Source organism: Anomaloglossus baeobatrachus, chromosome 11 (genome assembly GCF_048569485.1).
Source record: "Anomaloglossus baeobatrachus isolate aAnoBae1 chromosome 11, aAnoBae1.hap1, whole genome shotgun sequence".
NCBI lineage: Eukaryota > Metazoa > Chordata > Amphibia > Anura > Aromobatidae > Anomaloglossus > Anomaloglossus baeobatrachus.
Genome location: NC_134363.1, coordinates 141,941,186 through 141,955,624, shown reverse-complemented (window position 1 = coordinate 141,955,624; position 14,439 = coordinate 141,941,186). Strand labels below are relative to the sequence as shown.

Here is a 14,439-nt window from a genome sequence, read left to right as displayed (position 1 = left end):
TAGGGCCCTAAGGGGTTCAGGGGCGCTATATAGTCTTCTAACAATCTCCACAGCATTTTCTAGTTTACTTTTGCACATTCATTGTATCACTCTCCATCAGAGTTTAGTGCAACTGCACACTCAGTTCTCTTTCTTGAAATCCTGCAAAATACTCACTTCATTACAGTGTATCAGTGTCCTTGCGCTCCGTGGTGGTAAACCATCCTAACTCACAGGCATCAGCATAAAGACTCCTTCTGAAGGAATAAGACTTTCTGTTCCTCTCTATGGTGGCAATCGTTGCTGTCTCTCAACAATGATAGTATTTTGTGGCCTCCCTCACATAAAGCTAATTACATGGATGACAGTACAAGATCCTATATTCTTCATATGGCTTGCCTGTTGGGCAAGATGGAAGATTTTTCTTACAAAGAAAAACATCAACACCCAGCTATCTTTTAGTAAAACTAACATTAAATCTGCCAAAAGCATATGAGAAAATGTGTTCTGGTCTGAGGAGACCAAGCTTGATCTTTTTAGCCATAATTTCAAAAGGTATATTTGGCGCAAAGTCAACACTATGCATCACCAAAAGAACACCATACACACAGTGAAGCATGGTAGAGGCAGTATTGTGCCTTTTGGGTTGTTTTTCAGCAACTTTACCTTTGATAAAGGTAGAAATAATGATGAATAGTTCCAAATATCAGTTAATTTTGCATCAAAATCTTCAGGCCTCTGCTAAAAATCTGAAAATAAAGAGGAATTTCACCATACAGCACGACAATGACCCTAAGCATACCCCCAAATCAAAAGAATGGCTTCCCCAGAAGAAAATCAAAGTTTTGGAATGGATAACCCAAACCCCAGACCTGAATCCAATTAAAAATCTGTGGATGACCTGAAGAGGACGCTGTACACAAGAGATGCCATGACAATCTCACAAATTTAGAGCTACAGCAATGAAGAATGAGCAAAGACTGCCAATTCTAGATGTCCCGTACTGATAGACCCCTAGCCCTAGTAAAAGCTATCAAAAATTCTGAGGTTACTTTAGCAAAGTATTAATTTAAGGGTATGTATATTTTTGCAATCACACTAATTTAGTTCTTTATATTTCTTTTTCCACCCAAAAAATTTTCATTTTAGTTTTTTCAATGGATTGTCATACTTTAAAATGTCATACCTAGCTTATAGGCCGGCACTATTCTTCCGATAGAACCCCCCCCCCCCCCCCCAAGAAACCGTACATGCAAAGTGAAGACTACAAATGCAAAATGTAAAAGCAAAACTTGGTAACCTATATAATGTTATATCCTATTTACGTCTTTTTGATAACTAAGGTGTCATGACAGTGTCTCACACGCCTTCTCAGCACAGTCCTACTCACCGCATTCACTGCTCTGCTCCATCTAGTGGCAGGTCTTCTTGCTGAGATACTTTGTAGCACTCCCTCGCTGCTGCATCCTCATGTCTTGAGTCTCTCCTCCTGGCTATAGGGAGGTGCAGCCAGACTCTGCTGGAATTTATATCCACTGTGTCCAGCAGAGTTCTGTTTCCCAGGTCTATCCCTTGCCAGCAGGTACCACATAAGACAACTCATCCATCCACCTGGCCTGATTATAGGTTTAGTCTTACTTTGTCTTGTGCAAGAAGAAACGTGTTCTAGCTCACCGTTCTGGTGTGTAAGTCTGAGGAGTAGACCAGCTGATCCTGCACGGGGATAATAGCAGATACAAAGTAACAAAATCCAGCGGATCACAGGCAGAATAATTAAAAACTTTCCTTTATTTTCATCGCTTTAAAAATGGATAGACAGCATCCACAAGGCACAGTTCATCCAACGCGTTTTGACATAACGCAGTGTCGTTAGTTCTTACTCATGAATAAGAACTTACGACACTGCGTTATGTCGAAACGCGTTGGATGAACTGTGCCTTGTGGATGCTGTCTATCCATTTTTAAAGCGATGAAAATAAAGGAAAGTTTTTAATTATTCTGCCTGTGATCCGCTGGATTTTGTCACTTTGTATCTACTTTGTCTTGTGCTCTGCTTCTGGCTTCAAGCTGTCTTCCCTTCCATTTATCCTTATGTCCCGCTCCTGAACCAAACCTGTGAGGACTACCCCGACCTTGGATTTTATGACTCCATGCTTTGCCTTTGTCCGTCTGTACCTCATATGTCTGCCTTGACCTGTTGGTCACCTGCTACAGAACTGGGGACTGCCCTGGAGTGGTACCTGGTGACATCCTGCAGCTCAAGCCTATCCTCACCATCAGAAGCCCTAGTCAAGACCAGGTAGACACTTTGTCATGCCCCTCCAAGGTACGCCCTGCTAATGGCGCAGTGGGTCCACATTCACCTGCCGTTACAGTAGGATATATAAGTTCTATTTATGTCTTTACTAATGAGATATGATATATCACCCATATTTATGTATCTTCTTATACGGTAGGATATATGTGGCGCCCCTGAGGCTTCCGTCACCACAGAGACATTGCACCCCAGTCAGAGGTGTGATGTCCCATCCTGGGTAAGGAAAGGGGTACATGCCAGTTCACAGGTAAAACTGCACTACACCCATTGCTAGGCACACACTGGGACCAGGGACAGTGGCAGTAACCCTCCCATGCTGCATGCTGGGAGGGGTCGTAAAACCCATCCCTGCTCCCATAGGTTGGTAGCTTAGCAACCGGGGGCGGTGGGAAGAGCCAGCCGAGTGTAGAGCAGAGAGGAAGGTCAGAGTTTCAGTTTACCTCAGAGAGTGAGAGAGTGAGGAGACAGCATGTAGCTGTGAAAGAGAAAGGAGCTCTGTGAGTTCAGAGTGTCCACAACAGAGAAAGAAAGCAACAGAGAAGGAGAGAAACAGAGAGTAGAAGAAGAGCTCTAGTCAGGCAGGAGCTCAAGAAAGAAGAAAGTGACGCTTCCTGGTGAAGACCCTGGGACTCGGAGGGTCCAGGTGACACCAAGCAGGGAACGAAGGGATTCCAGGGCCACAGATAGCTTCAGAGCTGGTGGCCAGTGAAGTTAGCTGAGAAAGGACACAATTAGAGGGGTGCACTGGCATTTACCCCCAGATCTACCCGGGATCGGCGGTGGTCCCAGCAGTCCAAAGGCTCCTGCAGGCCTTGACAAGAACTGTCAGTAAAGACCTTGAAACTGCACCCCTGGTGTTGCCTCAGTTATTTATCTGCATAGACTCTCACGAGCACCAACAGTGTCCCCGGGGCACCGCTCCACCTGTGGGGAGCAGTACCACCATTGCTGCCATATCATCACCCCGGAGGCCTTACACAGCAGCAGCGGCTTAATAGCCGCATACCACAGGTGCTACACGAACACAAACCCCAAGTCACCAGCCATATTTAAGTTGACTCGCCCACCAGGGCCACGGAGTCGGGCCCCGCCACCACTGACGACCCCCGGACTAGTCCGGCCCGGCACCGGGTGTCCCATAGCCCTGGGGTGGGCGAGTCATATATATATCACTCCAGGTCTCATTCTTGTTTTCCGAATTGTCTATATTGTATGCCATACTTGACTTTTATATGTTATTTTTGTCATTTTGGTGATGCCCACTTGTTTTTAATTGCATGTCCCTCCCATATCAGCACTATGCCCCCTGAAGATCAGACACGGGCGGCTGATCGGCTGCAGCTGTCAGTATTCCAAACACCTTACAAAAGAGAACCAAAATAGAGCGGTGTACATAAACTTTAAGACAAATAATTAGACAAGGACATTATCCACCCAATGGATCACGCTTTAAACCACAGATTTTTATCTCCTTACCAATACTTCCTGCCATAAATCCTCCTCCATGAAAGAACATGACTCCTTTTCGGCCACCGACTGAAGGAGATCGGGGCTGGTAGACTCTCACCGGCACTCCTCCAAATTGTAAGTCTTTCTTGAAGATCTCTGGATCATTCTTCTGTAGAGGCATTAATATTTTTTGTGCAAAAACAAAAATCCGTGTAATGTTCCATAATCCGAGTTTATCAAAAGCCTCCATCTATTAGAATGAAAAAACAAAAAAATGGCAATATCACCTTAAAGGAATAATCCATATTGTAGCTCCTTCAACTCAATCAACGGTTATCAACCAACCCAAATACTCAACGTCTCTGCTGCAATGACACGTGGAGCATAAGCTATAATGTTGTACTTTTCAAATTCAGTTGGATGCCAATAAATGGACTAACATTCATGGTATGTTTACATATTGTAGATTTGGTAAGAAATTCTGTAACAAAACCGCAAGTATCTGCAAGGAATCCACAGTGGCAGAGCCACAGGAAATCGTGCAGATGTTGCTGCCAATGGCTCCGTTAATTAGACAGTAATAGGCTGATCTTAGCTGTGGACAACTCCAGTGGCATACCGTCAATGACCACACAGTTGCTATAGGACCATAAGTTTAGGTGACCCATGAGTTTGAGGGTCCCCTTCCGATCCCGGGTACCATTCTCAATCGTATTTGTTTCCATACGACACAGATAAAGTTGAACACACTAATGGAGCAGGGAACCGTCAACTCCCTTCTCCACCATTTGGCACATGCGTCAGCATGGACCGGAGAAGCTCATTATGAGAACAGGCTCTGTGAGGATTTTTTTCAAGTAGTACCCTTTTTGGTTGCATCATGTTGTGTATGCTGTGTGGTGGACCACTATAGAGTATCATAATATGTGATGGGCATAGTGAGAATATCCTATTGTGGGAATGCTAGTGGCTTCATAATGTATGTGGTGGAACAAAGGAGGCATAATATTGTGTTGCGGGCTCTGTGGGGGTATTATAACGTGTTGGGGGAACTTTGGGGTCATGCATTGGGGCATCATACCGTGTATAGGTAACAGTTCGGACATCATGTGTGAGGGGCATGATGGGGGCAGCATCATGTTGTCTGAAGGAGCATCGTCGGAGTATCATATTACATGGAAGCAATAGGTGTCATATTGGATAGGAACACCAAATGACTTCAGCAGGGCACTATTTCTGTATTGTGTGCCGCTTAACATGTTCCTCTTCCCTATCTTTAAAATGTGGGACTTATGCTCTTCTGTGACCCCGCCTGACCTTATTGTACAATTGCTTTTCAATGTGGTGCACACAATTCGGACTATTGCTATGGGGCCCATTAATATCTATGTACGCACCTAGACACCTAGACACAGAAAATGGAAGACAAAACATCTAAAAAAAAACAAAACAACTATTGGATTTTGCCTTAGTAACACAGCAGTAATGATTTTATGAAATACTAGCTGTAGTACCTGGGCGTTGCCTGGGATAGTAACTGTCTCTTTGACTCTCTTCGAGTTTCTGTCTGTCTCTGTGTCTGTCTCTGTCTGTCTGTATCAGTCTCTCTGTCTGTCTCTCTCTATCTCTGTGTCTGTCTGTCTGTCTATCTCTGTGTCTGTCTGTCTCTGTCTGTCAGTCTCTTTCCCCGTCTGTCTCGCTGCAGGTCTGTCCCGCTCCAGGTCTGTCTCGTTCCCCGTCTGTTTCGTTCCCAGTCTGTCTCATTCCCCATCTGTCTCTGTCTCTTTCCTTGTCTCTTTCCTTGTCTCTGTCTTTCCCCATCTGTCTCTTTGCTTCTCTCCTTCCTTGTCTCTTTCCCTGTCTTTCTCTGTCTGTCTCGTTCCCTGTCTGTCTCTGTCTGTCTCTCTGTCTGTCTCTTTCCCTGTCTGCCTGTCTCTTTCCCTGTCTGCCTGTCTCTTTCCCTGTCTGTCTCTGTCTGTCTCTTTCTCTGTCTGGCTCTTTCTGTCTCTATCCGTCTCCCCACCGACATCTTATTACCTCACACATAAGCTTCTTATACTAACAATTTATTTTGTTCCTATAGCAACCACTCACAGCTCTAATTAATAACCTAATAGCTTGCAGCTCCATTGACTTTAACGGAGGCAGGATTTTTGGAGAGTAACTGTAAAGTGCGGGGTTAAATTTTCGCATCCAGACATAGTCTATGACATTCCCTGAGTCACATGGAGTGTCTGTGCAAAATTTCGTGATTATAAATGCGACAGTGCGGATTCCTTTAGCGGACACACACACACACACACACACACACACACACACACACACACACACATACATACATACATATTACACATACACTCAGCTTTATATATTAGACTAGCTGTAGTACCCGGCGTTATCCAGGATAGCAACTGACTCTGTCTCTCTCCCACTCTCCCTGTCTATCTTCCTCTCTGTCTGTCTGTCTGTCTATCTCTTTTTGTCTGTCTGTGTCTGTCTGCCTCTCTGTCTGTTTCACTCTCTATCCATCTTTCCACTGAAATCACATTACCTCAGACATAAGCTTCTTATACTAAAAATGTCCTTCGTTGCCTATAGCAACCAATCCCAGCTCCTATTAATGACCTGTAGCTCCCAGCTCTATTGACTTTAATGTGAGCAGGTTTTTTGGAGAGTAACTGCAAAGCATGGGGTTAAAAATTCCCCTCAAAACATAGTCTATGACGTTCGCTGAGTCACATGGGGCGTCTGTGCAAAATTTAAACGTGACGGTGCGGATTCCTTTAGCAGACATACACACACACACATAAATACACATACAAACATACACACATGCATACACACATACACACACATACACACACACACACACACATAAATACACATACAAACATACACACATGCATACACACATACACACACACATAAATACATATATACACATACAAACATACACACATACACACACACATACACTCAGCTTTATATATTAGATGACGTAGCATTTGATTATGATTTTCATAGATGACATTTTCTCTACTGCAGTTTCTAAGATAAAAAAAAAAGCCCACAAAATACCATAAAAACTGCAAGATTTTCAATAACATAAAAGCCCAATCTCTTCAGTGTAACATCTTGTTGCAGGATCACAAACAGTGCATGTAAATCCAGGTCTGGAGAAAGAAGCAATCAGATTCAGGTCATGATGAACTCACCAGGAGGAGCACACCCGTGAAAAATGTATAAGATCTCCTAAGTAATTCAGGATTTGCCATCCCCGGGGGGTACTCCGCTTTCGAAGATTCATACTAAGTTACCCCTATAAATATCAGAAGACATATAACAAGAAAAATGCAGATTACACAAAGTGAAGTAATTAATACTCCGCAAATTTCTGCAGCTTTTTGATTCTTTGTCCTCTGACTTCCTGTTTTTCTTCTGGGTACTGTAGCTGAGCAGGCTCTTAAAGGAGAAGTACCACTAAATGTTTATATTAAAAAAAGTTATCCACTACCCTAACCCATTTCATTTATTATTCATCCATCGTGCTGTTATGTGCCACTAAATGCATCCGTACTCTTACTATAGTAATAAAAACCTTTTATCATGTAGATAGCATCAGTTGGTGTCTACAGCTGCAGCTCTAATGTTTATAGCCATCATTTCTCCTCCCCATGCTTACTGTGCTCTATTACTACAAGTTCCATCATGCATTGCAGTGGCCTGTGAGACAGCACTTAGTGCACCCCCTCCATTCTCCACCCAAACATATTGCATTAGTAACAGTCCAGACAAAGATATCAAGAAATACCAAGTGTCAGACCAGCCCAGTGTAGGTACCAGCCCATCTGGCAATTGTCAGATATCCAGTTCAACCCTGTCACTGTATTTCTTATGCAAATTTTGGTGCTTTTCAGCTGTCCATGTCAGTGTTTAGATTACCTAAACCCTTTCCTTTTGAATTCAGATGGTAGCCCAGCACTTCACTAGCAAAGGTGTCGACCCCTGCTGTTACTATTGAATTAAACTGTCAGCTCAGTGTCAGACTTCCGGGATTTCCAGTTCTCTTTTGAAAGAGCTTGCCCTCGGTTAACATGGAGTTTGCTGTTCTGTTGCCCTACTTCCTGTCCAGCTGTTTAAAAGGCCGCCTCTAAGCTTAGTCCAGTGCCTGAGTATACTGCTTGCTGTGTACTCCTGCTTGCTGCTCTTGGTCCCTGATTGACATTTTGGATCCTCCCGAAAATCAACCGACTCCGACCTTGGACTTCACTCGGACTCATCAAGCTGTGCCCGGACTCCGTCTGCCGTCTTTGGTCAGCACTTCTGCCCGGTTCCTTCCGGTTTCTTAACCACTCTGGACTCTCATCTCGTGCGGACATTTTTGGACTATACCTCTGGCCCTTTGTGTCCCGGCTGCTGCGCACTTAGGCCTTCTGGGGTGATTGCCAGACAGTCCCTGTATAGGGGTTCGCTCTTGGTGGTCTCCCTGGGGGAGTCCGGTGCGTGGCCCCGGGAATTCCCTTCGCTCCGATCCTGGAAGGTATTTCCGGTGTTTATTGTTCTACTGTGTTTTGTTCCGTTTATGTACATATCGTTGGTTACCTGTTATAAACATTTCTGCACCAAGAACTCGTCTCTGATTGTCATTGCCCTAACGCAATCGAAATCCTCAGTATATACAATAGTATTACATTATACTCAGGCCATAAAAGGATTTCGCTGGGGCAATGACTGAGACACGAGTAGATCAGCTTTTTTCCATGATTAACTCCTTGCAGCAGGAGATGGAGGCGGTGCAGACTAAACTTAGAGATGTGGAGGCACAGCTGGGCCATGATCACCAGGTACTGGGTCCGGCTATTCAGGATTTGCAAGTCAGAGTGGAGGCTCAGGAAGCCGCCCCCACTACGTCCGTATCAGCTGCCGGTATGCCTAGGTTACCCCCATTTCGTTTCAGTGGTGATCGTAGTCAGTTTCGTGGATTTGTTAACCAGTGTATACTGTTTTTTGATGTACATGCTGATTATTACCGTTCTGACCGGTCCAAAGTGTTATGTATAATCATGTTAATAACCTCACGAGCACTGGCTTGGGCTAATCCTATGATAGAGAATCGGGATATCCGTTTAAATCACCTGGATGACTTTCTGACCGCAATGGCGCAAATGTTTGATGATCCGAATCGCCGTGCTACCGCTGAATCGGCTCTGCTTTCCTTACGTCAGGGAAAGCGGTCTGTCGTTGAATACGCCACTGAGTTCAAGAGGTTAGTGGTAGACACCGACTGGGGAAACAATGCGTTATTGTCAGTTTTCAGAAAAGGTTTGTCCGGTACCATCAAGGACGAGTTAGCTCGTTCCGAATCTCCAGGGGATTTTGAACTGTTTCTCCAACACTGTGTGCGTATTGATACCCGCTTGACGGAACGTAGACAGGAAAAATGGGCAGCTGTAAACCGGGTAACCAACTTTGCGTTTCCTTCCAGAGAACCCGCTCTCAGGACGCCACGGGAGGCCGAGGACGTTCCTATGCAAGTGGACTCTCTACAAAAGCGAGAGACCAACGAACGTCGTGAACACCGGCTCCGTGAGCGTTTGTGTTTCTATTGCGGTCAATCGGACCATTTCTTGATTGACTGCCCGAGACGTCCAAATCGCCCAAATAAGGTATTGGCAGCCATGGCAGAGTGTGACAACACGGACGCAGAGTCCGATATCTCTGAGGCAAGTGGACACCTGGATGCGGTATTTCCCTTGACTGTAATGTCAACATCACCTAAGGAGTCAGAAGGGAAATACACCCATTGCTCGCTTCCCATTCAGATTCGATGGGAGGGACAGTTAATACCTACATCTGCTATGATAGACTCTGGGGCAGGGGGTAATTTCATGGACTCTTCTTTTGCCAGGAAACACGGTATCGGGACTCAACAAAGATCCTCACCGGTTACCATGGAGACGGTAGACGGATCTCCGTTAGTTTCTGGACCAGTTGATCGGGAAACAGTACCCCTAGAATGTGTGATGAAGCCAGGTCAGCAGGAGACCCTTGTTTTCATGTTGATTTCTTCTCCCCATTTTCCGATTATTTTAGGAATTCCGTGGCTACGGTCTACAAATCCAGTCATCGATTGGGAGACTAAGGAGATATCCTTCCCACCGCAGAGTGGTCCGACCATTAGTCCAACTGTACCGGTTCCAGTAACACCGAATGCGGAGGGCACTGTACAGGTACCTGTTCTACCCCCGGTTTATCATGACTTCGCTGATATATGCGACAAAAGAAAAGCAGATCGGCTTCCCCCGCATAGACCGTATGATTGTCCCATAGACTTACTCCCAGGGGCGGAGATCCCGTTTGGTCATGTCTACCCGTTGGCGGCACCTGAGCTAGAAGCACTAAAGGATTACATCGATGAAAGTCTAGCCAAGGGATTTATTCGCCCTTCTACCTCACCAGCAGGGGCACCCATCTTTTTCGTGAAAAAGAAAGAGGGGACTCTGAGACCTTGTATTGACTACCGGGAACTAAATAAGATAACCATCCGGAACCGGTATCCGTTACCGTTGATTCCTGAGCTATTGGAGAGAGTCCAACAGGCAAAGATATTCACTAAATTGGATCTCCGTGGGGCATATAATCTACTCCGCATACGTCCCGGAGACGAGTGGAAGACAGCGTTCAGATGTCGGTATGGACATTATGAGTATCTAGTGATGCCTTTTGGACTTTGTAACGCTCCTGCGGCTTTCCAACACCTAGTCAACGATATTTTTAGGGATATAATGGACCAATTCATGGTGATTTACCTGGATGATATCTTGATCTTTTCTGATTCCCTACAGGAACACCAGGAGCACGTCAAGACAGTACTTACCCGTCTGAGGGATAACCACCTGTACATTAAACTGGAGAAGTGCGAATTCCATTGCTCACAAATACAATTCTTAGGATATGTCATCTCTCCTCAGGGACTGAACATGGAGTCTGGCAAGATACAAGCAATTCTAGACTGGCCGGAACCGGGAAACATCAAGGAGGTACAACGCTTTGTCGGTTTTGCCAACTTTTACCGACGCTTTATCCGTAACTTTTCAGAGATCGTCCGTCCCATCACTCTGTTAACCAAGAAAGGACAGAAGTTTGTGTGGTCCGCCCAGGCCCAGGAAGCTTTCAATCGTCTCAAGGTTTGTTTTACCTCAGCGCCAATACTAGTACACCCGAATCCCGCACTCCCCTTTATTGTGGAAGTCGACGCTTCCGATTATGCATTAGGGGCTATCCTTTCCCAAAGGACTGGGGACAAGAGTCTCTTGCATCCGTGTGCTTTCTTTTCTCGCCGGTTGTCCCCTGCAGAAAGGAACTATGACATTGCGGACAAGGAATTGTTGGCGATTATTTCAGCTTTTAAGGAATGGAGACACCACTTACAGGGAGCTGCGCAGCAAGTGATAGTACTCACAGATCATCGTAACCTGGAATTTCTTAAGTCTGCCAGGTGCCTGTCTCCACGGCAAGCCCGTTGGAGCTTATTCCTTAATCAGTTCAATTTTATCGTTACATACCGTCCAGGTTCACGTAATGGGAAAGCAGATGCCTTGTCCCGAATCCACGCCATGGACTCCGTGCCTGGAACCCCGTCTCAGACCGTGTTATCTGATGCCAATTTCGTTGGAGTAATCCAGGACCAGGACTTGTGGAAGGACATCAAGCTGGCCTATGATGGTGACGTATTTCTTGCTGCCCCCCCGAATGATGTGATTCTTGTTCTTCGGAATGGTGTGTGGTTGAGAGAGCAACGTATTTATGTCCCGGAGGCCGTAAGACTTCGGGTTCTCAAGTTGGTCCATGACTCCGTGTTGGCTGGTCATAGGGGGGTACAGAAGACGCAGGAATTTCTGAGTCGTTTTTTCTGGTGGCCTACCTGTTTAAAGGATGTAAAAGACTATGTCCACTCATGTGTGGTTTGTGCCCGGTGCAAGGTCCCTCGTGTGGCTCCTACGGGACTCCTCCAACCGTTACCCGTTCCATCTCGCCCTTGGGGATCCATCTCAATGGATTTTATTGTGGAGTTGCCAGTCTCAGGCGGTCACAATACCATTTTAGTGGTGGTGGATCGGTTGACAAAAGCTGCTCACTTTATTCCGTGTACCGGTCTTCCCTCAGCCGCAGAGACAGTGGATTTGGTTATCCAGAACATATTCTGATTGCATGGGGTACCAGATGAGATCATCTCTGACCGGGGCGTGCAGTTCACGTCTAAGTTCTGGAAGGGGTTTTGTTCGGCACTCCAGATTGATGTCTGTTTATCTTCTGCATACCATCCTCAGACAAATGGGCAAACCGAACGGACTAATCAAACCCTGGAACAGTACCTCCGATGTTATGTCAGCCATCTGCAGGACGATTGGTTGAAGATGCTTCCTTTGGCGGAGTTCTCGTATAACAACACTCAGAGCAGCTCCACTAAGGTAACGCCCTTTTTCGCTAACTTGGGTTACCATCCGAATGTTTTGCCTAGGTCACCGGTTGCGGTTTCGGTGCCAGCGGTGGAGGACAGATTGACGGAGCTACGACAGAATCTGGAGGTTCTAAAGGACACTGTGGCTTCGGCTCAGGAGCGTTACAAGAGGTCGGCAGACACTCACCGGAAACAGGCACCCATGTATAAGGTAGGGGACTCGGTGTGGTTATCCACCAAAAACCTGAGATTGGGTGTTCCTTCGCAGAAGCTGGGACAGAAATTCATCGGTCCGTTTAAGATCACCGGGATCGTGAGCCCTGTGGCCTGTCGGCTGCGGTTGCCGCACCATTTAAAGGTACACCCGGTCTTTCATGTTTCTCTCCTCAAACCCGTTTCCCCTAATACGTTTCATGGTCGTGTCGTGCCTCCTCCTCCGCCTGTGATGGTTGACGGCGAGGAGCAGTTCGTGGTTGAGGACATTATTGACTCCCGGCTCCATCGTCATCGGCTTCAGTATCTGGTACGTTGGCAGGGGTACTCCCCCGAGGACGATTCCTGGGAACCCGTGGGTAACATTCGTGCGCCCCGGAAGGTTGCTCAGTTTCATCGGCGGTACCCGGACAAGCCAGGCCCTGATCCGTCCTGAGGCCGTTTCTGGGGGGGGGGAGTACTGTCAGACTTCCGGGATTTCCAGTTCTCTTTTGAAAGAGCTTGCCCTCGGTTAACATGGAGTTTGCTGTTCTGTTGCCCTACTTCCTGTCCAGCTGTTTAAAAGGCCGCCTCTAAGCTTAGTCCAGTGCCTGAGTATACTGCTTGCTGTGTACTCCTGCTTGCTGCTCTTGGTCCCTGATTGACATTTTGGATCCTCCCGAAAATCAACCGACTCCGACCTTGGACTTCACTCGGACTCATCAAGCTGTGCCCGGACTCCGTCTGCCGTCTTTGGTCAGCACTTCTGCCCGGTTCCTTCCGGTTCGTAACCACTCTGGACTCTCATCTCGTGCGGACATTTTTGGACTATACCTCTGGCCCTTTGTGTCCCGGCTGCTGCGCATTTAGGCCTTCTGGGGTGATTGCCAGACAGTCCCTGTATAGGGGTTCGCTCTTGGTGGTCTCCCTGGGGGAGTCCGGTGCGTGGCCCCGGGAATTCCCTTCGCTCCGATCCTGGAAGGTATTTCCGGTGTTTATTGTTCTACTGTGTTTTGTTCCGTTTATGTACATATCGTTGGTTACCTGTTATAAACATTTCTGCACCAAGAACTCGTCTCTGATTGTCATTGCCCTAACGCAATCGAAATCCTCAGTACATACAATAGTATTACACTCAGCTTGTGTGAAACAGACTAAGGCTATGTGCGCATGTTGTGTGTTATCATGCTTTTACGCTGCGTTCTGCACCGCAGCGTAAAAGCATGCGTCCTGTGTCCCCAGCACAATCTATGAAGATTGTGCAAATTCCATCTGCACGTTGCATTTTAGAACGCAGCGTTTCGGCTGCTGCCAAGACGCTGCATTCTACAAAGCAACATGTCACTTCTTTTGTGCGTTTTGGTTGCATTTTCCACCCACTCTCTCTCTGTCAATGTCGGTCTCTCTCTCTCTGTCTGTCGGTCTCTCCGTCGGTCAGTCGGTCGGTCTCTCTCTCTGTCGGTCTATCCCGCTTCCCCCCTCTCTCATCCCCCCTCTCTCATACTCACCAATCACCGGCGCTGCACGGCTGTCACACTGCGGTGGCTTCTCCAGCTTTTGAAAATGGCGGTTGCTCATTATTCCATCTTGTATTCACTGCTTCCCCCGCCCTCAGACGCCTATGATTGGTTGCATTCAGAGGCGCCCCCATGCTGAGTGACAGCTGTCTCACAGCAACCAATCACAGCCGCCGGTGGGCGGGTCTATGTAGCGCAGTAAAATAAATAAATAAATAATTTAAAAAAAAAAGACGAGCGGTCCCCCCCAATTTTGATACCAGCCAAGATAAAGCCACGCGGCTGAAGGCTGGTATTCTCAGGATGGAAGCTGTTATGATCCGGAACCATGGAAGACCACCACAAATCATTGGCAAAAAGGTGACAAGAGCATTGGCAACTAATCTGGCCGCCATCCCCTTACTAACCAACACAACTAGAAGTAGCCGAGGGGTGAACTAACATCCTGTGCATCGCGAACCCAGCCGGAGAACTAACTATCCTAAAGGTAGGAAAGATGAATAACTCTCTGCCTCAGAAAATAG

General features: G+C 46.6%; 1 protein-coding gene across 1 annotated transcript in view; it reads right to left on the bottom strand.

Annotated features, from left to right (window-relative positions):
• Positions 1–7,127, bottom strand: part of LOC142256118 (arylacetamide deacetylase-like 4) — a 14,666-nt gene extending 7,539 nt beyond the window's left edge. Inside the window, exons 1-2 of the mRNA XM_075327657.1 lie at positions 6,961–7,127; positions 3,773–3,995 (exon numbers count right to left, since the gene is read on the bottom strand). Of these exons, the coding sequence (XP_075183772.1) occupies positions 3,773–3,995; positions 6,961–7,020 (283 nt within the window). The 5' untranslated portion in view covers positions 7,021–7,127. The remainder of the gene's footprint in view (positions 1–3,772; positions 3,996–6,960) is intronic.
• Between the last annotated feature and the right edge of the window lie 7,312 nt (positions 7,128–14,439).